This window comes from Verticillium dahliae, genomic scaffold (genome assembly GCF_000150675.1).
Source record: "Verticillium dahliae VdLs.17 supercont1.2 genomic scaffold, whole genome shotgun sequence".
Classification (NCBI taxonomy): Eukaryota; Fungi; Ascomycota; class Sordariomycetes; order Glomerellales; family Plectosphaerellaceae; genus Verticillium; species Verticillium dahliae.
The window spans coordinates 341466-365570 of NW_009276916.1; the positions used below are offsets into that span (position 1 = coordinate 341466).

Sequence of the window (24105 nt, forward strand, 5' to 3'; positions counted from 1 at the left end):
ACGCTCGACTTTCTTCCATGATCACTCCTTTTCCCCAGCATGTTCAATGGCGTTTTGGGTCGTCGGCGCGGAGCCCAGCCCCATGCTGCCGTCTCTGGGTGATGGCCCTGTCCACGGCACCTACCTGACTGGTGGCAAACGTCGGGTCAGCCATTCTGACGGCTCCGACAACATCTACGACCATTTCCCTCACCCCAAACGTGCAAAGACGAACGATTTCGACCCCATCACAGGCAGTGTACGGCAACATGGAGAACTCATCCCCATGCAGAACCTCTCATTCTTGGTCATCCGTGAGGCACGATCACCAACGCCGGAGCCTGCACGAGGTGGCCAGACCGCCTGTTCCATGGAGCGCACGGCGTCAGGGCTCTCCATCTCATCTGACACAACCGTCTGCACGACTTCAACCTTTGATGATGCCAACCTGCTTGAGGACGATGAGGCCGCTTGGCTGGTGCAGGAGCGTCTTGCGCTCTCTCACCGCAAGGCCAAGGATTCACGCCACGAACGGATTCTCAGGAGCCTCATCCGGCCACGGTCTCGTGATGCCGAGTTCTCTATCGACAACGCCGCCTTGGAAAGCATATTCTCGGCCGCCAATGAGATTTTCTTCCACAACCGACTTGCCCGTCGTGTGAATTGGGACTGGTCTCACTCATCGAGTTCCCAATATCAAGATCACATCATAGGCACCACTGCACTCCGCCGCTCCCGTCTTCTTGGCGGCTTTGAAACCTTAATCGTTCTCTCTCACCCAATTCTCAAAAACCGCAAATACAACCGCCGACTCCTCATCTCTACTTTTTTACACGAGCTCATTCACAGCTACCTCTTCGTCTGTTGTGGTTTCAAGGCCAGGCGTTGTGGAGGCCACACGACCGGTTTCAAGCGTATCGCTGCGCTGATCGACGAGTGGGCGGGTCCAGACACCTTGCATTTAAAAGACATGGAGGCCGATCTGGACCATTTCAAGGAGGAGGAAAAATGGGACGAACTCAGTAATCAGCAGTCGTCTTTGCTCGCTCAGTCTGCGTCGTTGCCTGACGAATACGACTATCTGACGCCCTACCACCAGCACCATCACCACGCTCCCCACCATCTCACTCACGACTATCAACACCAACAAGGCCCTTGGGATTATTGGGTGGCCGATAGACAAGAACACATCCCACTGAGCCGATGCAGTACGCCGGGGTCTCCTGCCACGGCGGATGATCTGGAGGGCGAGGGCATGAGGTGGCCGGCTAGACGGGAGACATGGGCCGAAAGAACGCCACGTGCCTCCTCCCGGCACCTCCAGACACCAGGTACCGGGCACCTCTCGCGTCCGTCATCACAACAACGTCACTGGTATACAGATGACCACGAACCATTCCGTCGTCGAGATCATTCTTACGACCGGTTCGATCAACGGAGGGCCAACTCGCCGAGTCCGAGTATTGCTTCTGACGCCGTTGGCTCCCCATACGTTTGAATGGAAGATGCGTCTCCGTTCATGCAACTAACACAACGTTGTCCAGTTTTCCCTTTGTGTACATGATGGCGCCTGAGGTGTCATTCCGTTTCGGGTTCATTGGGAAGCATGGCGACGGCGCGTCTCACAACTTTCTTTCTCGCTTGGCGTTTGGTCTTTTGGTACGGGAAACTTTGCGGGACAGGGTCGAACGGCTGCTCAGTATAAAAAGGGGATCATAGTGTGGATTGTCACTTGTTCCTGCATTATGCTGCTTCACCTATTGTGCATTTTGTAATGCGGTGCTTGTCATTTTGTTTCGGGGGTCAAGAATCGTCATTCTCTCGATAAACTAAGGAGCACAGTCACGATATTAGGCATGACTGCAACACCGTGGTCAGGGAAGAAGGCAACATAGACCAATGTGTGAAGGTAACATCAATATGTTCTTGGTGTGTGAGCCAGGATGTAAGCCTACTTCTGATGGAGGTTAAACCCGATAAGCTACAGTATATTCTAACCGTCTGCGTTTATTCGTCCATCTCCCCTTAATAGGAAACCCAGAGAATCTCTTCCAAAGCCACAAGTAGACCTGTATCATGACATCAGTCCCGTCCCTTCTTCCTTGTCGTAAACGCCGTAATCCAGTCCTGGAAACGAAAACCACCTGGCTCTAACCCACAAGCCTGAGGACCTCCTACGGAGGAAGATCGACAGCCTGCTACGAATATACTAGCCTCAAACTACCTCCAAGAAGGAAATCACTCCTTGCCCAAGTTCCAAAGACGGATAAGTGGCGTTGTGCATTGAATGGCTGCTTGGAACTCAACCCGTGTCTGACGCGGAGGAGCAAGATCACGGAAGGCGCCCCGGGGGATTCGACCACCTGGTTAGTTGGCGGAGCATGCCCCTTTCGGCGGTACCGATGGGGCGGGATGCGAAGAAGACATCTTGAGGCCGTTTGAGATGTGTCGCGACAGGACCGGCGGACAGCAACACCCTCTTTGGTCCTCGTCGTACTGATCTGGGTCTCGTCTTCCGCTCTTCGATAGAAAATCCTCGTTCCAGTCCGTCATTGAATATTAAGCCTCTGAAATGTTGAACGTAAATCGTACGACGTGGCAGCCCGTGGAGCATCGACTGCCTGTCATGGAAGCCATTCTCGTCGACGAGCGAATACTAGCCAGCGAGGACTATTCAACGGAATGGCACCCATGTTCGGCCGGCGTCGATGCGTAGCCTGTGAATGAATAGCAACTAGGTACACTGACCATGGCGTGAATCGATGCCATAGTCTTCAGGTCAACTCGGACGTTAGCTTCGGTCGATCCCATATGACATGAAGAGCTAGGTTTCTCCCGATACACGAGTTGAAAGAAGTACTCACGGTCTGGAAACGTCTCCAATACGCCTCAGCTAGGGACGAAGAATGAAGATGATGAGGGCGGCAAGGCCGGCCACAACCTGAAGGGCGACAATGCCGCCCAGCACTCGTTTCAGATTATCGTGGGAACCTTCTTCGTCGTTGCGTTTCTTTCCATTTCGCGCTTCAACGTCGATGCTGTGCGCGCTGGTGCTGCTGCGCCTGTACCACGCCATGGTTTTGACGGATGTTCGGGGGAGAGATGGTGGACGGAGGTCGATTTACATGTCATTAACAAGCGTCAAGTATTACCAGACAAGAGCGGAGTGAGCGGGAACGATGATGGATTTGGCCTATACGTATATATCTTTCTTAGGGCGCGCGATCAAGGCCGATTTTAGGGGGGGACGTGTTGACGAGAAGAGGGGGGGGAAAGGGGGAGAGCGACAGCGGTAACGAAAACGAGAGCCAAGGCCGTAGATATTATTCTACCGCGACCCGGGGCGGAATCCCCCACTTTCCTCTCTCTCTCTCGGGGCCTTTTTTTGCTTCTTTCTCCTTCTGCCAGTCTTTTTCTGCTGCGCGTTGCTGTCGAGCTTTCCATGGCTTCCGGTGACTGGGACGCGCGGAGTCTGGCGTTGCGTTACATTGAAACCGAAACCGAAGATTCCGAGAGGTGAACCTCGGGTCCTACGCGCACTCCGGTGCGTCCCTATAGGCCCGAATGCATGGCCACGACTGGCCGACTTCTGTGAGGGACTGAGATCTGCAGTATCAAGTCTGCAGAAAGCAGGTACGCGGACACGTTCAGTTGCTGGTGGTCCTGGCGAGACTTTTGGGGGGTGGTTCAGAAGCGTGGCATCTTTTGGTGACAGACTGGCGTGGAGCCCAGAACCTCGAAGCCCCTCGTGCAAGGTGAGCGGCGGAACTAGACGCAACGACAAGACGCGATGACGAGAAATGAGCAAAAAGAAAAGAAAACTTACTCTCCTCTCCCTCCCTTGGGAATGTACGGTCGTGGTATCGCTCCGTCGTCAGGCCACTCAGATCCCGAGGGGCCGCCGTGTACAGGCCCCGAAAATAGAGTGCGTGGGGCCAAGGGCACCCCTGCATTGGCGACTTTGAGCACATACAAGTACACGGGAGATCTGTATCGTCCGTTCTGCCAGAGAAGGCACGGGGCAAGGAACGATACTGGCCCCCACGTTTGTTGACGGACGGGTCGCTGGGCACATGGCCCTCTTCAGCCGGGAATCGACAGGGGAAGACGGGTGCAGCTCAAAAGGAGGCCACGCCCGCTTCGTCTCAGATCATGGTATCAGCTTTGAAGGCACAAAAGGTATCATGTCGATTTACTTCATTGGGACTCATTCTCTCTCTCTCTCTCTCTCTCTCTCTCTCTCTCCTCTTGGCCTGAAGTCTCGCGGCCGATTGTGGGATGATTACTACAGTAAGCTTCAGGTCAGCGATGACCAGAGTACAACCCCAACTCGGTGGCAGCGTTGCAGCCGACCGTGGTATCAGAACAAGCACAAGTACGACCGGCGCCAGCTCCCCCGCATTGACCAGAAGAAGAAAAAAAAAAAAAAAAAAAGTCTTGGCCCCACGGCGACTCGGCCGCTGCGCCGGACTGGAAAGTTCCACGGGTGGAGGGTACCGGCTGGGTGGACGGCCGCACAAGGTCACGCAGGCACGGCAAGGAGATGAGGCACGCTTTGCAGTATCGTCGTGTGTTATTGTCCTACATGTTGTATTGTGCTACGGAAGAGTTCAGTCGGCATGGACATGCACGAATGTGTGATTCTGCGGCTGCCTGCCTCAGCCCGCCCGCTTCTCATTTCCTCCCTGCGACGGAAAATGGTGTTTCGGCCTGCGCGGCGCCGTCGTGGGCGATGGCGTCGCGTTCCGTGCCGGACCGAAAGGCCAGGACACGGCACGTTCGAGGAGGCGTCGACGGGTTCGACAGGTCTGTACTGTGCCTCACTCCGTTTGAACCGTGTCGTAGCTGTTGCGTGTGGAGCGGCTTGGGGTTTCGAGAAATTGCATGCGTGCCCCGCCCACCACAAGACCAACCAGGCGTCGACGAAGCCAGAAGCCTGGCTTCGTCGACGCCTGCAGAATGAAGTCCAGAAAAGGGAATGGGCGGCCGAGTTTGGGAGGCTCATGCGCCTCATGGCGTGTTGATGGTACGCATAAGCTGTCGAGTCGAGCCGCAAACTCGACTGTTCTTTTTATGCTTGTGTGTCGACCATGGCCCTCTCAGCCGCCTCTGACGACGACGTCGCCCTTGCAGATGCAGTAGGAGCAGCAAATCTCGGGCTGCGCCTTTCCGGAAAGGATGAGGTCGCGGTCGAACTGGCATGTGGTCAGCATGTGGCATTTCGTTGAGGGGAGGTTCTAGGTAGATACGTACGTCCGAGCAGCGAAGCGGTGATGCTTGTACGGCGATACCGAAGGAGAGCATGGCGGCCATGGCCGAGCAGATGATGTGAAGCTGCATGACGGCGTGGGGTGTAGTGACGTTCCACCTCGGTATATCGTATATGGTGAGGATTCGAGAAGTGGTCTCTTGGCTGGCTCGCTGATCGAATGGAAAGGCAAGGAGATCTAGACAGCCAAACAACACGAAAACCGGCGACGGGGACAGCAGTCACTTATGAAGGACGCAGCAACGGAAGGCTGCGACAAGGCTCCGGTACACGAGGTAACGCCATGGCACGGCAGAACCCACCCGAACGAGATGACGGCGGGCTTCCGGCAAGATGGTCTGTACGAGCAAGATGACGAGAGTGGGCAGCAGCAGACGGATCGGCTGCCATTGGCCCAGGCGAGGGTCTTCTCGAATGAAGACCGCCACACATCAGGCCGCGTTGGGACCAGTCGCAATGAGGCTTATCTTGACAGGATGTCCAGGGGGGGGGGGAGGAAACGGTGGTCATCCATGCCGGCTCGGGAGTAGCCCAGGTGTCTAGTGCGGTGGTCAGTGAAACGTCGACAGATGGCGACAGGGTCCGCTCCATAACGTGCTGGGCAAGGGGCCCCGGAATCAGCGTGGTGATGTGAAGAAGATTGAAAAAATGAAGGAAAAAAAAACGTGATGGTTGTCCTGACTGGAATGGTGGCCGAGGTGCTGGGACGCCACAGCATACCAGACGAGTCGACCGATTGCAGCGAAAACAAAACACTGGACGACCCGAACAGCCAACGACGGGAACGGCATGACGATGGGGGGCACAGCTGAGGAATAGTATTCCAGGGACGGCGCTGGTGGAGACGGCGAGTCGAAAAATAGCAACCGGCATACGTTCGTATGTCGCTCGGTTGTCTCCGAGTGGACCCACGCTCGTCGACTGATGATGACTCGGACGGAATGAACGATTGTGGCGGGCGCCTCGTTCGGCTCTGTCAGCCTCAGGCCTCAAGCCTCAGGCCTCAGCCGTCAGCCACCTCAGCCCTACTCCGTTTTGACGATGCTGCAACCAACGTGCCTTGCCAGGCTTCCTAGACACCTAGACACCTACACCTAGACACCAAGATAACTTGCCTACCCTCCGCAGATTCGCATCGAGTTGCAACGTGTTGCTCTACACTGGCGCAGTCTCCCCTGCATTTCTGCCTTCTCACGCCACTTCCCTTCACTTGCAAACCAAGCACTGTATGACCCGAAATAGCAGTGGGCGACTAGCAAGCGGGAGTAGCAAGCGGAGTAGCAAGCGGAGTAGCAAGCGGAGTAGCAAGCGGGAGTTGAAAGTGGCACGCAGCTAGCCGGCCCTCGTATTACGTGAGGCCCATCCCACACTCGAGAACTCGCGTACATGGTAGCACCCGTCCGTGTTGTGAGGGTCTAGAACCCGTCGGCGGAGAGCTTGTGGCGCGCAGGGATGGACACTGTATTGCCTGTCATGTCATGCTGCCATCTCGGCTAGCCCAAGCTTCACCTTGAGTTCTCGTCAAGAGGACGTGCCGGTCCTGTTGAGCCGCCGCGCCCAGGCTTTGTTCCCTTCACTGTCCGCGGCCGCCTGTCTTGGTGTGCTTACCATGTATGTCTCCAACCCGGAGGCTTGGGAGAGATCAATGCGAGGATTGTATGCATTGTACTTTGCACAGACTCTGTGACTGTGGGGATATCCGATGTGGAATGACGAACTCTGAATTTTGGGCCGAGTACATGGTACGACTTAGAACCCGGCCTTTGGACGAGAGTGGGGTGCAAGGTTTTCTCGTCAAGGTAGCTTTCTCTGTACGCAACTCAGTATGCAATACGATTTTTTTTTTTTGGCCAACCTACCTACGAACGTAGGGACCATGTAGTCATGGGTAACGGAGCTCGAGTGGTTCATGTGCTCGAGTGATTCAGGTGCCTGAGTGGTTCATGTGCTCGAGTGGTTCATGTGCTCGAGTGGTTCATGTGCTCGAGTGGTTCATGTGCTCGAGTGGTTCATGGGAACGGATAGCCAGAAGATCGTGGCCGTCAGACACCACGCGGAGGTCAGGCGCCGTCCAGTCATTACCATCTCAATGCATGGAGACATGATACACCTATGCTACATGTACATGATCCAATCCAGGGGATATCATTCGTGCGTCTCGGCCTCATCAAAGCTCGCCGACCCGTCGCCCACAGACGACGCAGCATCATCGTGTGCACCATCCACAATGACGGCGCCGTCCACTTGATCCGAAAAGGCCACAACCTTGGACGACGGCGACTTCTTCGGCGCCTCCAGCACGTCGCCGCTCCACGGCTTGCACGCCTTGACGAGCGCGCCGCACCGCAGACACGTCCAGCCCTCGCCCTCCTCCCTCTCCAGCCGCGTGGCGAGGCAGACGAAGCAGTAGACGCAGCCGCACGGCATCGTCTCGTACGGATTCGTAATGTCCGTCTGCGCCGAGCCGACGACGCCGCTCGACGCCGCCGCCGCCATGATGTCGTTCTCGCTGGCCAGCGTGTTCTGGTCCTGGTAGCAAATGGCGCACGTGCGCTCGGGGAGGAACGCAAGCTCGCCCCTCTTGACGCCGTCGTCGTCGCCGCCGCCGCCGCCGCCGCTCGTCTGCATGATGCCCCTTGTCTTGCGCCACGTGCGGGCGAACCACCGCCGCCAGCGGTGGATGCCCACGAGCGGCAGCACGAAGAGGAGAAACTCGGTAAAGGCGTGCCACACGAGCTGGCGGTTGAGGTACTCGAACGAGACCTCGCGGCTGACCTGGCTCGTCGGCGGCGCGAGGCGCATGCGCAGCAGGCGGTCGAGCAGCGTCCGGTAGCGGCCGTGCAGGAGGAAGACGAGAAACGACAGGCACGCGGCGCCGGCGTGGAGCGTCGACAGGCGCTCGGTGAGGCGCGCCAGGCGCTGGACGCGGGGGCTCGGCGGGTCGCGGCCGTCGTCGCGTTCGACGAGCCAGTCCTCCCACCGCGTCCAGGCGTACCTGCCCAAGACGGTGACGAGGCCGTAGGCCGTCTTCTGCAGCGGCGACGGCGGCACGAGCACGGGGCTCGCGCTGCGGGCGTCTGTGTAGCGGAGGTTCTGCAGCGCGGCGCCGTACGTGGCGTCGTGGTCCCAGACGGTGAGCTTGAACAGCACGGCCCGCAGCGCCAGCATGATCTCGGCCGACCAGTCGTCCTGGAGGTGCCCGCCGGCAAAGTACTTGAGCGCCTCGCCGACCTGGTCGCGCAGCAGGTCAACGAGCTCCTCGTCGAGCAGCTCGGCGTCCACCTGGCCCACGCGGAACGCCGGCCGCGTGCCCTCGCGCGACGAGACGGCGTCCCATGCCGTGCTGAGCCGGGCGAAGGGGAAGGGGAAGGGGAGGCGGTCGATCTGGGCGCGCGTGCGTGCGGCGCGGGACGTCGACGTGTCGGCGCGCCGGGCGGCGAGGCGGGCGGCGTTTTCGGCTTCGCGGGCCTGTTGGCGGGCGGCGAGGCGCTGTTGCGCTTGCGCAAAGTTGGAGGTCATCGATGCGGCATCTGCTGATGTATGGTGTTTTTGCTTTTCAGCCGTCGGTGAAGCTGCTGTGTGTGTGCTCGAGCACTCGCATTGTCGGCGAGGTTGCGAGGTGGTGGGATGGAGGCCGACGTAGCTCAAACCGACGTAGCTCAAGAGCCGAGGTTCGCAGCTGAGAGGGCCGACGTCAGAGTCCGTGCTGACTCATCGAGACCGTCCCAGTGATGAGCAGCACAGGTCAATTGATGGCATACGATGAGTGAAGGATGAAGAATGCTTCGAAGGATGACTTCAATGGGCTTGCATTAATTTGCAGACAGATTGCTCCAGGCCGAGAACTGTTTTGGAGCCAAGTATGTATGCATACACATGATGTATGCCCGCCACACATGACAGACTACACGCTGGACTCCATGTACAAGCTTCTGCTGCAGCGGCAAAGTTCCCTCACAATTATCACTTTCAAGAAGGGCGGAAACACGCATCAGCTGCAGCTCATGTAAACCAGGTTAGTTTTGAAAGGTTGCGTTTCCAGAGCTGCATGTTGCTGTTCGATAATGGCAAGCTTGGAGCCGGTCCAGGCATTCAACCAATGCTCCTCTTACGATGCCGGTCATCTCGAATCCGAAAGGCCTATTCTTCAGATGAGGGCCATTGGCATCCCAGATTGGCATCCCATCTGACCAAGAACAGCCAAAGTCAAAATTCACGCCGTCTTCTGCACCACGCAGTGCCCCACTACAATCGACAAGGCAAAGTTCCTGTACATCTCGTTGTCAAAATACCCCAGTCAGTATACAGGCCAAGGTATGATCGATCAAAAAATAGTCCTCTTGGCCTATGCTGTTGGTTGTACAGTCATCCACATCTAGCTTTCATTCTCCGCCCTCCCCCTTCCAAACACCTGCCTCCCCCTTCCAAACACCTGCCTCCCCCTTTACGCAGTCCACACCCTCTTGAGCGCCTCGGTGATGCCAACGTCGTTCGTCTCAAACTCGTACAGGCCCAGGCCGACGAGGGCCGTCGCGGCGTTGAGACCCCACGAGATGCCCTTTCGGGACTTGGGGAAGCGCTTGGCGGGGACGTAGTCGACAATGATGGCCTGGAAGCCCAGGTGCGAGTGGAGGATCAGGCCGGCGCAGAGGATGGCGTCGAGGGTCGGGTTCAGGGAGCCGGCGGCGAAGGGCGTCAGGGTGAGGGGCACGAGGCCGGCGGCGAGGAGGCGCTCGAAGGTCCAGTGGTAGGAGCCGTGCGAGGGGCTCGGGGCCGGCACGGGGGCAGGGTCGTTGACTGGACACGCAAAGGGGTTAGATTTGTTCCATGATTGGCGTGGGTTTTCGCAGATGATGCCTGCGACCAAGGGGTTATGGGTTGTAGCGTACCTCCTCCCAGAACAACCTCTGCGTCTCCCTGTCAGCAATTGTCTCTCTCTCTCTCAAAAAAAAAAAAAAAATCGGTCTTGAGGATAACGTACGGGGCGGCGGCGGCAGGATGTCGCGCTTGCTCGTCGTGTGGAAAGCCGTAGCTCTTGTGAAGTTGGGGATGGCGGGCTGGACAAAGGCGGAGCGGACGGCGGGAGCCTTGGCCATGCGCGCAGCCGTGGCGACCTGGCGCATCGCAGCGGGTCGCATGAAAGAAGCCATCGTGAGTCGAATTGCCGGCCGTTCAGGGTGCGCGTTGCTGGGGGGGTTCTGAGGCGGGCGGCTTTGCGTGAGGTTGAGGAAAGTGGATGATGCAGAGGACTCAGGTCGGAGCGATGGAATGATTGCCGAGGATCTGAATTGGAAGCTCTGCCATTGGCTGCGCCGTCCCGACTGTGCGAACAGGCGAATGTGATCGAGGCACGTGATCTGGCGCCTCGCTGCGACTGCTCAATGTGTCTTGGCGGCAGGTGGAGCGAAGCGCGTGTCTTATCGGACTCCAGCGCGATAAGCCCAAGGCGAGGCGAGCGTCCCTGAATTTTTGGAGCTGCAGTTCGTGATGGCCGTTGCATGTTGCCGTTGCAGTCAGTGGTGTCCTGCATCTTGATCCGTTGCGATTCAGCGTGTGACTATGCTCTTCTCAGTCGCCGACACACCCTTGACGCTCTCTTGATTTGTCTCAGCCCCCTTTTCCTGTACCTTTCCTATATTCACCATGGCGCAGGCTCTGACGGCCCGATGCCACCACAGCATCTGGCGACGATGCACCAACACACGGCTAGCCCCTCCATCGTTACCGACATGGAGACACATTCACCTCAAGACGCTGCAAAAGCGGGAGGACGCAGCGCAAGAGTGGGCAAAAAAGGCAGAGGCGATCAAGAACGGCGAGGCGCGGAACCTCTGGGAAATCTTCGAGGAGCGAGGCTTCATCAAGGATGTCGCAGGGTATGCGCCACCACCACCACCACCACCGACTCCTCCCGCCGCATGAGGGCCCTCTACTGACATGCTCCGACAGCCGGCCCGAGCTGATCAAAGAGCTGATGCGCACCAAGCGCATCGGCGCCTACGTCGGCGTCGACCCCACGGCGCCATCCCTCCACCTCGGCCACCTGCTGCCCATGATGCCCGTCTTCTGGATGTATCTCCACGGCTTCCGCGCCGTCACACTGGTGGGCGGCGCGACGGCGAGGATAGGAGACCCGACGGGCCGAAGCACGTCCCGCGCCATCATGTCCAACAGCGAAATCTCCACCAACATTACGAGGATACACTACCAGATGAAGAAGCTCTGGGACAACATTGAGCTCGAGAAGCACAAGTATGGCTACAAGAAGACCTGGTCCATGTCACGGCATCTCGTCAACAACAACACGTGGTGGCAGAGCCTGTCCATGTACGACGTCATGAAGAGGCTCGGCCGATATCTGAGGATGGGGCCGATGCTGTCGCGCGACACGTGAGTCCTGGCCGCTACAGAGCTGAGACTCTTCTTGAGATGACGTGACGCTAATCTCTACCGTCAGCGTCAAGACGAAGATGGAAAGCGGCGACGGCATGTCGGTGGCCGAGTTCATGTACCCCCTGATGCAAGGCTGGGACTTCTGGCACCTCTACGACAAGCTCGGCGTGCAGATGCAGATCGGCGGCTCCGACCAGTTCGGCAACATCGTCACCGGCATCGAGGCCGTCAAGACGATCCGCGCCTCGGAGCCCAACCCCAACCTCAAGCAGCCCGAGACGTGGAGGGAGGACCCCGTCGGCTTCACCGTGCCGCTGCTGACCGACAGCGCCGGCGTCAAGTTCGGCAAGAGCGCCGGCAACGCCGTCTGGCTCGAGACGACCATGACGAGCGCCTTCAGCCTGTACAGCTACCTCGTGCGGCGGTCCGACGACGAGGTCGAGCAGCTCCTCAAGTTCTTCACCTTCCTGCCCATCCCCGAGATCAGCCAGATCATGGCGCAGCACGTGCTCGACCCGCCCAAGCGCACCGCCCAGCACAGGCTCGCCTTGGAGGTCCTCACGCTCGTGCACGGCGCCGAGGTGGCCATCCGCGAGCAGCAGCAGCACCTCTTCATGTACAGCAAGGGCTCCAGCGGCAGCGGCAGCAGCGCCGCGAGCCCCGGCGCCGCGGCGGCGGCCGCGCACCCCAACGCGCCCGTGACGCTCAACAACGCGCCGCGCATGGACATGCAGCTGCCGCGGTCGCTCGTGACGACGCAGAGCCCGGCCAAGATCCTCTTCGCCGCGGGCCTCGCCGACTCGGCCAGCGACGCGCACCGCCTCTGCCGCCAGCAGGGCGCCTACGTCGCCGCCGCGCCGGGCAAGGACATGCGCTCGCTGACGCCCGGCAACCTCGACTGGACGCCCGTCAAGCTGTGGCGGCCCGAGGAGGTGTCGCGCTTCCTCGTCGACGACCGCGTCCTCATCCTGCGCAAGGGCAAGCACAACGTCCGCATCATCGAGGTCGTCTCGGACGACGAATGGAAGGCCTCGGGCCACACGTACCCCGGCGAGCCCGGCACCGGCAAGACGCGCATGGCCATTGCCGCGCTGCGCGAGCTCGCCGAGGCCGAGGGCAAGACGCTCTCGCAGAAGGAGCTCTTTGCCCTCGCGCAGGAGAAGCTCGCCGCCGAGGAGGAGGAGACGGTCGTCGCCAACAACCCGGACATTCGCTTCCCCAGCAAGCTCGAGAGGCAAAAGGTGCTTGGTGATCTGAAGGCCAAGGACGGCGGACGGCGCGTGTGAGGAGAGAAAGAACGTGTAAGAATATGGCTGGCGCTGTCATCCCGCCGCGAGGCGTTGTATAAAAAGAAGCAATTGGCAGAGGTATATGACCCATCTTTTTTTTTCAAGAAGAGGAAAAGAAAAAGAAAACGCCTGTAAAACACCGTAGCTCCTTGTCCCAAGCTATATAGAATCTCATGATTTCTTCCCATCCAGACACATTCCCTCCCCAGCCCTGCGTACGCCCTCGTGATCATCGGTAAAACACAGTCAGATCCCCCTGCGGCAGCGGCAACCTCTTGAGCTTGTCCATGATCTCTCCGTCCGCGAGGTCCCGCTCCGTGATGATCTGGTCAAACGAGTGACAGCCATCGGTATACTTTTGCAGCGGATCCGACGCCCCGCCGCCGCCGCCGCCACCACCACCTCCAGGCGTCGCCTGGCCCGTCGCCAGCGCGGCCAGGTACTGCTTGCTGACGACGTACTTGTGCACGCGATACAGGCAACCCTTGATGACGGCAAACTGGACGAAGCGGCGCACGTCGACGTGGCGCAGGACGTCAAAGCCAGCCTCCTGGTGGCCGCGCAGCCACTCCATGACGGAGCGCCCGACACAGAAGCTCATCATGAGGCGCACGAGCTGGAAGCGGCCGACGCGCTGGGCGCCGACGGAGACGTAGGCGGCGCACTCGTCGAGCATGCCGTCGACGTCGGCGACAAAGTCGTGGATGCCCGGGGCGCGGGGCGCGTAGCAGGAGCCGAAGAAGAAGAGGTCGAGCAGCAGGACGACGTCGTAGTAGAGGAGGTGGCGCAGGGCGAGGGTGGCGAGGTCGAGCGAGACGTCGGCCTGCCAGGCGATGCGGCGCACGTCCGAGACGCCGTCAATGTGGGCAATGACCTTTTGCAGCGTCAGGTCCCAGGTCGGGTCGACGATGGAGGCGAGCTTGGTCTTGGGCACGGGCACGTGCCAGCCGCGCACGAGCGGCGGCGGCGGGTGGTGCGGGAAGAGCTTCATGTTGATCGTGTTGGCGTCGTCGACGGGGATCATGCACTCGCCGTAGTTGTTGAGGTCCTCGCGGATGATCTCGAGGAGGCTCTCGATCGGCCGCCGGTTCTGGCTCTGGCTGTGGCCGTGGCCGGGGTGGCGCCCGTCGCGGTCGGCCTCCTGCTGGCTGAGGTACTCGTCCTGCTTCTCCATCTCGGCAAAGGTCACGGCGAGGCGGCGCACGACGCGTTCGTAGGGCGCCTGCTCGGCGTCGGCGTCGAGCACGAGGCCAAAGTTGAAGATGAACTCATTGCGCTGGTACTTGGCGTCGGGAATGAGCACGGGGAATCCCAGGACGGAGTATCGACCTTCTGGATCTTGCACCGTGAGAAATCGGTTGAAGAAGGCCTTGCGGGGGATGATGTACTCCTGGAGGACGTCAAAGTCGATGAGAGGCGGCTTGGCGGCAATGGTCGTCGGCGTCGGCACAATGCTGCCAGAAGGGGACTGGGCGACGATGATGGGGCCTTCGAGCGGCAAGAACCGCGCATAAAAGATGCCCTGAATCATGATGATGGCGGCATTGCCTCCCACAATGACAGCTGTTGGGTGAGCAGACTGTGTGGTGGGGAGATGGATGTTGGGGACGAGTCAAGATCCAGTGTCTTTCAGCAACAGGGCCGTTGTTGGGTCTGATGAAGTTGGCCAGCCCCACTTTCTGACTTTCTGTAGCCTCCTCCACATCACCACATCGCACTTGCGCTGCCAGATGGTTCCGGCTTGAGGCAGCAGCTTGAGGCAGCAGCTTGAGGCAGTAGCTTGAATCACCTCGGCAAAATCTCGTCATGTCACAAACGGCCGGCAGCACATGGAAAGACGTCATGTCACAACGGCCGGCAGCACATGCAAAGACGTCATGTCACAACGGCCGGCAGCACATGCAAAGACGCCATGTATCAAGAGTAGACTCCATTATCGTGGGCTGTGTAATGACATGCCTATCGTAATCGTGGATCATGACTCCCTTCCGACTGAGAAGGAGAGAATCGCAAAACCAAGCCCTCGACTGGCTTCGCAGGGCGCAGCACGTATGTATGTACATGAGAACCCGGGCTCCGCGCGCCTGAACCCTGTCCTAACCTGAAAACGGGCCTCCAAAAAACTACCGCGCAGAACAGTGCTCGTGTCAGCTCCCTCCCGCATTCCCCGCCTTTCCTCCTGCCCCGGTGCGCCCTCGCACTCGCCGTCCAACTTCAACTGGAGAGGAGGTGCTCGACAGCACCCTGGACGCTGCCGCCGCTCCTTCGGAGAGCAGCAACGTTCCTATCAAAATCGTAGAACCCCATGTCGTTCAGCTGGCGCAGCTGATCGGCGTACCTCTCCTCAGGGGGGCGGTTGTCGGGCGGTGCCGCGGGGCTGCCGAAGCCTCCTCCACCTCCGCCGCCGCCGAACATCTGCATCATCTGCTGCATCAACTCGGGGTTGAACTGGCCAAAGGGGTTGGCCGGCTGGCCCTGCCCAGGCTGCTCCTGGCCCGGGGTCTGGCCTTGAGGGTAGGGCGGCGGGTTGAAGAGGGCGGCAAAGGGGTTGGCCGGGGGCGGGCTTGGCGACGAAGGGTTGGCGCCGCCTGCAGCGTCACCTGTGGCACCGGGCGTGGCACCGGGCGTGGCACCACCCGGTCCGCGCGCGCCAGCAGTAGCACCCCCTGGGTTCATGGCACCGAGCATGGCCATCATGCTGTTCATGTCGCCTCCAGGGAAGCCGCCGAGACCAGGGAGGGCGAAGGGGTTGGGCGCACCGCCGGCGGCGTTGCTGCCCGGGGTGCCGCCGGAAGCAGCGGCGTTGTCGGGTGTGTTGTCGGTGGCGCCGGGGGCGGGGAAGGGACTGGCGCCCTGGCCGCCCATCATGCCGCGCTGCATCCGCATGACGTTGCGGAGCATGTCCGGGTTGGTCATCATCTGGCGCATGAAGGGGGACTGGATGATCTCGCGGGCGTTGGGCAGGTTGCGCAGCTGGGGGTTGCTCGCGATCATGTAGTCGATGAACTGGGGGTTGTCGAGGGCGGCATTCATGGTCTGCATCATGCTGGGGTCGTTGAGCATCTGAGCCATCTGGTCGTCGGAAGGGGGGGCGCCCATCTAGACAGTGGAGGTCAGCATAAAAACTGCAGCAAACGTAGGCATACCGGAAGGAAGCAGGCAGGAAAGGAGATACTCACGCCTCCGTCAGCGCCAAACATTTCACGGCTCGGCAGGTTGACGTGACCGGCGTACCGTGCGCCGGTGAGGCCGGCGAGGGGGTTGCTGCCGACGCCGGCGCCCATGTTGCTGGGGACGGCAGCGGGGGCGGCGTTGGAGGAGGCATTGGCAGGCTGGGGCGTGGGGTTGGAGGCGGCCGACTTGACCATGTGGATGGTGTTGTTGGGCTTGATCTTGTAGGTGGCGAGCGTGTCGTCGTTCTTCATGACGCGACCCGAGTAGATCAGACGCTGGCGCTCGGCAGGCACGTTCTCGTATGCCTCGCCGGCCAGTGTCGTCTTGAGCTCGATGACGGTGGCGCCTTCGGACATGGTGATGGTGTGGATCTTGTCGCCGCCCGTCTTCACCTTGAAGGTGATCTGGGCGTCGCCGGAGCCTTCCGTGTTGTCGGCCATGGCAGAGCGGGAGCGTGGAGGGTTTATCTGTATTTGTATTGTCCCTTGGGGTGATCTTTGACGTTGCTGGCTGGCACTGATTGGCGTGGACGGTTGGGGTTGGGGGTTTGGAACAAGAGGGGTCGTTCGACGGGTGACGATACTGTTGAGGTGGGGGAGGGGAGAGGAAGGGGGGGGAAGGCCACGGAGGTGCCGGCGATGAACGAGATGAAGAATGTTTGCCGCTCTGAAATGAGTTGCAGGCAAACGAGGTAAGACGACTCGGAGGAGGTGGGTAGCAAAAGCGAGAAGAAATCGCAGGAGGCAAGAGAGAGAGAGGGATCAAGTAGAGGTGAGCGACGGCGATGGCAACAGCGAAGGCAAAAGCCAAAGCGGATCTCGGAGCTGGACAACCAGCACCTTCCACCTTCCACCACCGTCCAGCAGACTGGCAGACTGGCAGACTGGCGGACTGGCGGACTGGCAGACTGGCGGACTGGCAGGCTGGAAGGGCGGAGAAGGGGGGCACGGGCGCAAGTAGAAGTCTTGATAACAGGTGACGTGAGGGCCCCAAGTCGGCCCTCCAACTTCAATGAACCAAGGGCCCCCAAGTCCCCCCGAGCCCCCCCCCGAACCCCCCAAGCCAGACCCAAACAGAACCCTCGCAGGGGCGCTAACAGGAAAACGTGGGGCCTCGCAGTGGAGTGGCACCACGGATGCACCACAAATGTACCACACAGCTCCCCTGGTGGTTCAGCTTCACGTGGGCTGGCCGGGACCTACCTGCCTAGGTACCTAAGGCACCTGGCAGACAGAGTCGGTGACGGCTGTTGTCTCATTCGTAGATGCTAAAGATGCTTGACACCTTCGCATCACCGGACTAGAGAGCATCTTGCAGACTCTGGCCAAAGCTGTGGCCCGGCGCTGCCAAACGCACAGGAGCCCCGACTCACGGCTTGTGCGACCTAGAGGTGCCCAAGACGGTTGGCTGCTGCAGGCCCCAAAGAGCACTCTCCGGGTTCCACGGCCGTCCATGTGTTTCCCTCGCTCGTTCGCTCACCTACCTGCTCCAACCCAACCCCCAGTGCCCAGGAGTTGGCTGACTGAGGCAGCTCTGCTGGCAGAACGGTTCGCCCGTCGATCAAGCCCATTGGCATGACTGTACCTTAGCTTGCTTCCCTGCCTTGCCTTACCTTAGGGTACCTACCTACGTACCCAAGCAGGTACTATGTAGGAGCTAAGGTAGGAGGAGTAGGAAGGTGACAGCCACAGACACACTGATTCGGCCACCAGCCACGGATGACAACAGTCCCCCAAAAGGCCCCCGCCGCGGGCGACCACAGGCCTGGGGTCCCCAGAACGAATCGCGCTCGACTGTGCATTGACGCTGCTCCCCGATCTGGGGTTACGCCCGGCAACTGCATCGCTGAGCCTCGGCTGCCCCTCATGAGCTCCCTAAGCTCAATCCCCCCTTGAACGGAAGCTTCATCCAACTTCATCCTCATCTCTTCTACGTATTCATGTCAACTGGTGACAACCGTCTGCATTTCAATTGCGACTTGTAAAGCCATACACTCGGCGTTCAATCCGTCTTGATCTTCTCGTACTCTTCTACCCCATCACCCCCTATACCATATACGCTACTTCCACCGCCAACATGAGGGGCATTGAAGTCAAGGAATATGTCAAGGTACGGCGCCTTCCTCACCCAGCAGAGCATGCCACTGACTGAGACATTGCAGGGCCCCGAGGAGTTGAAGGTCACTGACCTGCCCGACCCCACGCCCAAGAACGACGAGTATCTCATCCAGGTCCATGCCGCGGCGACCAACTTTTTCGATATCCTGCAGATCCAGGGCAAATACCAAAACCAGCCTCGTATGTTCCTCACTCATATGAGCTTGCTCGCTTTTCTTCGTGATGACATCTCCATTAACAAATCCCCAGCCTTCCCCTGGGTAGCAGGTGCCGAGTTCGCCGGCATCGTCCTGAAGACACCAGCCGCCGCCAAGTCGCCCAAGTTCCCCGTCGGCTCGCGCGTCTTTGGCGCAACCCAGGGCGCCTTCGCCACAAAGTGTGTGGCCAAGGAGGTCTCTCTGCTGCCCGTACCCGAGGGCTGGTCCTTCCAGGCTGCCGCCGGCCTCTTCGTCACGGCCCCGACGAGCTACGGCGCCCTCGTCGTCCGTGCCGGCATCAAGAAGGGCGACTACGTCCTCATCCACGCAGCGGCCGGCGGTGTCGGTCTTGCTGCTGTGCAGGGTAGGCCGCCAATTTATTTCTCCTTCTTTCTCCTTTTTTTTTTTGGGCCACTGTTTTTACCAGAGCTAACCAAAGACCCAGTCGCCAAGGCCTTCGGCGCAACCGTCATCGCAACAGCCTCGACCCCGCGCAAGCGCGAAATCGCCCTCTCCTACGGCGCCGACCACGCCATCGACACGGCCTCCAAAGACTGGCCCCAGGCCGTCAAGGCCCTGACGCCCGGCAAGCGCGGCGTCGACATAGTCTACGACCCCGTCGGCGCCGTCGACGCCTCGACAAAGTGCACCGCCTGGAACGGCCGCATCCTCGTCGTCGGCTTCGCCGCCGGCCAGATCGAAAAGGTCGCCATGAACAAGGTCCTGCTCAAGAACATCAGCCTCGTCGGCATCCACTGGGGCCAGTACGCCAACCACGAGCCCCAGACCGTCGGCACCGTGTGGGACGGCATCATGCGGCTCGTCAAGGACGGCAAGATGCGCGGCACCGAGTTCTCCGACGAGCGCTACGACGGCCTCGAGAGGGTGCCGGCTGCGCTGACGGCGCTCGGCAGCAGGGGGACCTGGGGCAAGGTTGTCGTCAAGGTGCCGCAGGAGGGGGGGCAGAAGAGCAAGCTGTAGATCTTGTATATATGCAGTGACGGTTGACGAATGTATCGAATGGGATGAGATGTGTGCCCGGTGCGATGAGTGTGCAAGCGCCCCGCGGTTCTGTGCGTGCGGGCCCGTCTCCTCCTTCGTTTATTTGACATCTCCTTCCAGGCAGCACGCGAAGAACGCGCCCTGCCCTTCTTCTTCCCGACAACCAGGCTGCCAGGTCAACAATCAACAACACACAGCCGCATAGCTCAATGGTAGAGCGCCTGGTTTCTCCCCCCCCTAATCCGACCACGAAGACCTAACAGCATCATTACTCTTCCCAGGAGACGGTGGTTCGATTCCATCTGTGGCTAACTTTTTTCTCGAGGGAGTGGAAAGTCTCCTGTATTATACCTTGCGTTGGCAGATTGAATAGTCCCTCATGCGAAGGCGAGTTTACGGTCAAATCGTATCATTCATGTCATCTATTCATGCCATCTCGCTCGTTCGCCCCCCTTTTCCTTAATCCAGTCCTTACCCTCAGGTCAGCAAACCCGTGGCTGGCATCTATCATGAGCTCACAAACTGCGCAAACTTCTGCACCACCTCCTTATCCACGTTGACCATCCACTCGTCCTGAAACTTCTGCTCGCCTCCCGCCCGCTGCACGAGATCCCGGACCCTCTCCATGACAAACTGCTTCGCCACGACACGGTGCAGCGGGTCGCTCTGGTAGAGCTCCCGGGCGCGGATGCTCTTGGGCGTGTCCCACTCGTCGCCCTCCTGCTCGGCCCAGACGAGGTTGTCAGATCCGTCGACAGCCCCGTCCTGCAGTTCCGCAATGGTGTCGGCCCATAAGCTCATGTAGTCCTGCAGCTTGCCGAGCGTCAGGTCCTGGACGGGGTTCGGCAGCTCCGTCAGCCGCGTGAGGCCCAGTAGCGTCAGCTTCTTGTGCTCGATGCGGTCCCAGCTCTCCATGTAGGAGAACCACTCGGTCGTCAGCCAGGGCCACACCTGCTGCTGCACGTCGCCAAAGGACGCCAGCATGTTGACGAAGAGCGTCGGGTCGGCATACGCGAGGCGCGCGAGAATGGCAAAGTAGTCGCCCTCGGTCACTGTGTTGAGCTTGGGGGACTTCTTATTGGGGCCGGTCGTCTGGTGAGCCTCCCACGCGTCGTGGAGCCTCTCGAGGATCTTCTTCAAGAAGCCCGTCTCGAGCATGTCTCGGATGACCACCGACACGCCGTTCGCGCCGCCGTACTCCTCGGCCGCCCTGATGAGGTACTCGATGCATCGCGTCGCGGCGTTGACCTGTTCCCTGCTCTTGACCTCGAGCGCCCCCGAGAGCGCGGTCAAGAAGGGACGGCGCAGTGTGTCCTCCAGCACGGCCCCAGGCGCAAGAATGATGTACGCCTCGACCGCTTCTAGTGCCATGCCGGCCGTCTCGGGGCTGTACTCCAGGATCGGGAGCAGCAAGGGGGCGATGCTGACAATCTCCGTGGAGACGGGTGGACTGCTCTGCGACAGGATAGAGTTCCAGAGGTCAAGCACATCGTCAATGAGAGAGGTATGGAGCTCAGACGTCGGGTGCGCGACTTCTGTGATAAGTGGCACCATCAAGGGGTGGAATCGCTGCGATTCGGTGCCCATCGATGTGACGAGAGCGCTGAATACGGCAACGATGGCAGTCTTCGCCATGAATTCCTGGTTGCCAACAACTTGGAATACCTCTACGATCGCGCCCACGATGGAATCAGCAAATGGTGTGACATGGGCTTCCAACCTCGTCACTACCAGTCTCATCGTCTCCAAGAGGGCGAGTCGCGTCTCATCAACGCTGACGTTTCGGATGAGCTGGGTGAGTTGTTCCAGGATATGAGGGGCATGCGGCACAAAGTTGTCGACGCTAAAGTCGAGCTCATCCACAATCATCTGTAGGTTTCGGGCAGCCGAAATCAGCACGACAATGTCGTTGCCCTCGGCGTTGGGGTCCATGAAGTGACGGAAGATGCCATAGACGATGGCGCGGCTTTCATTTGACACGTTGTGGAACACCCACTGTCCCAGGAGCATGGATATCCGCCGCCTGAGCACCTTCGCCAAAGGACCAGTTTGTTGGGCATCGGGGACCAGGGTAGATGTCAAGAAGCTGTTGAAGTCAACCTCTTGGAAGATATGTTGGGAAGCCAGGCCCATGGCCGTGTACACCGCGTCCTTGGTGGCAAAATCAGCCTGTCCGCCAGTAGCCGTTTGGATATACGACAGCAGATGAGGTACGAGTAGGGTCTTTCTTTGGTTCAAGAGGCCCAGAAACACCCTCTCCGCGGCAGGACGCACTTCCCACTCGTACGCTGAGCTGTCGAATCTCTCCTGGTGCTCCCACTCTTCCGGATCTTCGTCCCAAGCCTCGAGATCTGACTGGCGGAAGACGAAAAGATGCGTGAGAACCGTGTTTGCGATCTGCAGGCAGAAGTCGTCTTTGAACAGCTCATTCTTGATAAACTCGACCGCTTCGTGCTCTTCTTTCTTAGCTTCTGGACCCCGATAGACGAAAGTGTGTTTTGGAAGGAAAGCCAGGTCCAGACAGGCCTTGATCAGCAACAACGCACGCGTTGTTAGCTTTTCGAGCAGCGGTCCTTCGGCCTTGGACTTTGCGTCTCCGCTTGACTGCCGGATGCCTTCTGACTTGTCGAACACCTCGGCGAACTTGGCAACCAGATCCCAGTATGCGTGGATGAGCGGAAGAGAACTTGGTAGGCCTGCGAATGATGTCGGCTGCGATGTGGCCATTTCCATGTGCAACTTGGTGAACTGCAGGAGATGCTTCCCGACGAGCTCTTGATACGACTCCGGGACAGCAGACTCCTGACTGACAAAGCCGAGGAACTGACCAAAGTGGTTTTGGGATAGAGTCCAAAACTGCTGCACGGTCTTGTCCTTATGCGGAGCCTCAAAGCCAGAGATGAGAAGTCGACGGATGACTTTCAGGGTAAGTAGGGTGATGCGAATAGCAATGTCTGCTTCGGAGGCGCCATCTTGACCCTTTACACCGGTCAGGAAGTCGACCCAAACCGGTATCCTTTCTGCATAAATCTCTCCCAGCACATAGGCAATTTCGGGTGTAATAGAGTGGAGGGCGGTTTGGGCGCTACGAAGACGTGCAGTGCTCATCTCCTTGACCACTTGGAGGAGGATCTGCAGGGTGCCATGGAGATGTTGCGGCTGGCCCGTTCGAGAAGATCGCAACAGAGCAATGAGGCTTGGGAGCGCTTCGGGCCATTGTCGGGGATAGTCGACCCTGACGATTCTTGCCGCAGCAAGAGAGTTCTGGCGGGCAAGTGCCTCATCCTCCTCGTCGAGGGTGCCTGGAAAGAGCTTCTGGCGAATGAGATTCTTCTCGTCGAGACTGAGGCCACCTTTACTTGTGTGAGCAATTCGCCAGTATTTGTCGATGCCGTTCTTGAGCTGGATCACAGCAAGGAACCGAATCTGCCGGGGGAGGGACTTGTCAAGGAATATCGACTGCAGGGTAAAGGTGAGCTGTTGTTCCCACGTGCAAGAGGGTTTAGGGGGAGCTTGCTTGCAGAGAAGAGTAGTAGCCGGTTTCCTTTTCCCAAGCCTCTAGCTGCTGGCCTGACGTCTGCCTCTGGGCATGGTCTGCACCTGTCGCCGATTCGAGGGCTCTGCAGAGTTCCTGCAGAGTCAGGGGGTTTGCAGTCCCAGGCACCTCTATCGCGAAGCTCATGGTTGCTACCCGGTTCGAGAGCACGACGTGGCCTGCCTACCGCCGTGGCGCTGAGGATCTCGGTACGATTGTGGAGAATATAGGCCTTCCTGACGTTGTGGGCACGCGGATCAGAGCGCGTTCGAGTATCTGAGCTTGTCAACAATTTTGATGCATGGTTGGTCGCACGAGATACGAGGCAGCCTCGTCCACTTCTTGATGGGCGGTCAAACAATTAGGCGGGGCTGCCCTGTCTGCCGCGGGGTACTCACAGGGTTCCACTAGCAGTTTGCACAGCCTGAGCGTTCCGAGAGGCCAGGCGCGAGAGGCCAGGCGCGCGTACAGTGCCAGGCACTCTGGCACAGTACCCGCACGGGAGCGGGAGCGTCTAACCCAGGAGCCTTTCCACAGCATCTTCCATTTACATTTACAAGCGGCCTACCTTCCTATTTCCTGTGTTCCGAGCTGGTTCCATCTGGCCAAACTCGACAGACCTCTTGTTAGGGTCATATCGTCAATCAGCTCCGATGGCGCATGGAATCGATTGCTCCTCATCACAACGAGCTCTTTGAAGACTCACACCATCCTGGCGTTTTCCAACGTGACAGCATCTGGTTTCCATGAGATCTTCCAAGGTACATGGTTCCAGAAGAATGGAGACCAGCATTGGCCAACAAGACATAACCTGGGCGACCAGCGTCGTTCCGTTGGAAGCATCTCACTAACCTTCAAGCCCATCGCCATTCCGATGTCTCCCGCTTCCCTTGGACCCATCAAAGGGCCCAGAAGCGTGGTCGTCTCTGTTGGCTGTGGCGAGCGCACAGCATCCAAGCGACGTGGTTTCAAGTCGAAGCCGGCGGCTTATCTGCGCCAGAGCTCAACGTCGATCTCAGACGTTGTTCTCCTCCCAGCGTGGGCAACATCCGGAAAGCTATCATCTGGGACATGTGGCCAAGGGACCCGCCCCCATTGGTGATGGCAAACCCCCCGCGTGTTCGCTGTGGCCTCACCCCTGCAGCTGCCA

The 24105-nt window shown here is 59.2% G+C and overlaps 9 protein-coding genes and 1 non-coding gene across 10 annotated transcripts; 5 read left to right on the plus strand and 5 right to left on the minus strand.

Moving 5' to 3' along the window:
* Positions 1-46: 46 nt before the first annotated feature.
* On the plus strand, positions 47-1477 carry VDAG_00914 (uncharacterized protein; the record flags this gene model as incomplete). Its single annotated transcript, XM_009649800.1, has 1 exon — positions 47-1477. The coding sequence occupies one exon, from the start codon at positions 47-49 to the stop codon at positions 1475-1477; it is 1431 nt and encodes a 476-aa protein (XP_009648095.1).
* A 422-nt stretch (positions 1478-1899) lies between these two features.
* On the plus strand, positions 1900-3220 carry VDAG_00915 (uncharacterized protein; the record flags this gene model as incomplete). The annotated part of the gene is made up of 2 exons (XM_009649801.1): positions 1900-1908; positions 2837-3220. The coding sequence occupies 2 exons, from the start codon at positions 1900-1902 to the stop codon at positions 3218-3220; spliced, it is 393 nt and encodes a 130-aa protein (XP_009648096.1).
* Positions 3221-7393: 4173 nt separating this feature from the next.
* On the minus strand, positions 7394-8767 carry VDAG_00916 (peroxisomal biogenesis factor 2; the record flags this gene model as incomplete). The annotated part of the gene is made up of 1 exon (XM_009649802.1): positions 7394-8767. The coding sequence occupies one exon, from the start codon at positions 8765-8767 to the stop codon at positions 7394-7396; it is 1374 nt and encodes a 457-aa protein (XP_009648097.1).
* A 925-nt stretch (positions 8768-9692) lies between these two features.
* On the minus strand, positions 9693-10398 carry VDAG_00917 (succinate dehydrogenase membrane anchor subunit; the record flags this gene model as incomplete). Its single annotated transcript, XM_009649803.1, has 3 exons — positions 9693-10045; positions 10138-10161; positions 10230-10398. 3 exons carry the CDS (start codon positions 10396-10398, stop codon positions 9693-9695), a joined length of 546 nt encoding a protein of 181 aa, XP_009648098.1.
* Positions 10399-10891: 493 nt separating this feature from the next.
* Positions 10892-12927, plus strand: VDAG_00918 (tyrosyl-tRNA synthetase; the record flags this gene model as incomplete). Its single annotated transcript, XM_009649804.1, has 3 exons — positions 10892-11124; positions 11198-11638; positions 11706-12927. The coding sequence occupies 3 exons, from the start codon at positions 10892-10894 to the stop codon at positions 12925-12927; spliced, it is 1896 nt and encodes a 631-aa protein (XP_009648099.1).
* A 232-nt stretch (positions 12928-13159) lies between these two features.
* On the minus strand, positions 13160-14519 carry VDAG_00919 (tumor suppressor candidate 4; the record flags this gene model as incomplete). Its single annotated transcript, XM_009649805.1, has 1 exon — positions 13160-14519. The coding sequence occupies exon 1, from the start codon at positions 14459-14461 to the stop codon at positions 13160-13162; it is 1302 nt and encodes a 433-aa protein (XP_009648100.1). The 5' UTR covers positions 14462-14519.
* Positions 14520-15144: 625 nt separating this feature from the next.
* Positions 15145-16792, minus strand: VDAG_00920 (deubiquitination-protection protein dph1; the record flags this gene model as incomplete). Its single annotated transcript, XM_009649806.1, has 2 exons — positions 16110-16792; positions 15145-16029 (listed from the first exon to the last, which is right to left on the minus strand). The coding sequence occupies exons 1-2, from the start codon at positions 16542-16544 to the stop codon at positions 15145-15147; spliced, it is 1320 nt and encodes a 439-aa protein (XP_009648101.1). The 5' UTR covers positions 16545-16792.
* A 1388-nt stretch (positions 16793-18180) lies between these two features.
* On the plus strand, positions 18181-19399 carry VDAG_00921 (zeta-crystallin; the record flags this gene model as incomplete). The annotated part of the gene is made up of 4 exons (XM_009649807.1): positions 18181-18213; positions 18266-18401; positions 18471-18782; positions 18864-19399. The coding sequence occupies 4 exons, from the start codon at positions 18181-18183 to the stop codon at positions 19397-19399; spliced, it is 1017 nt and encodes a 338-aa protein (XP_009648102.1).
* A 216-nt stretch (positions 19400-19615) lies between these two features.
* VDAG_20068 lies at positions 19616-19731 on the plus strand. The gene has a single exon. It is a non-coding gene; the product is annotated as a tRNA-Arg (tRNA).
* Positions 19732-19927: 196 nt separating this feature from the next.
* On the minus strand, positions 19928-23825 carry VDAG_00922 (KapH; the record flags this gene model as incomplete). Its single annotated transcript, XM_009649808.1, has 2 exons — positions 19928-22936; positions 23808-23825. The coding sequence occupies 2 exons, from the start codon at positions 23823-23825 to the stop codon at positions 19928-19930; spliced, it is 3027 nt and encodes a 1008-aa protein (XP_009648103.1).
* Between the last annotated feature and the right edge of the window lie 280 nt (positions 23826-24105).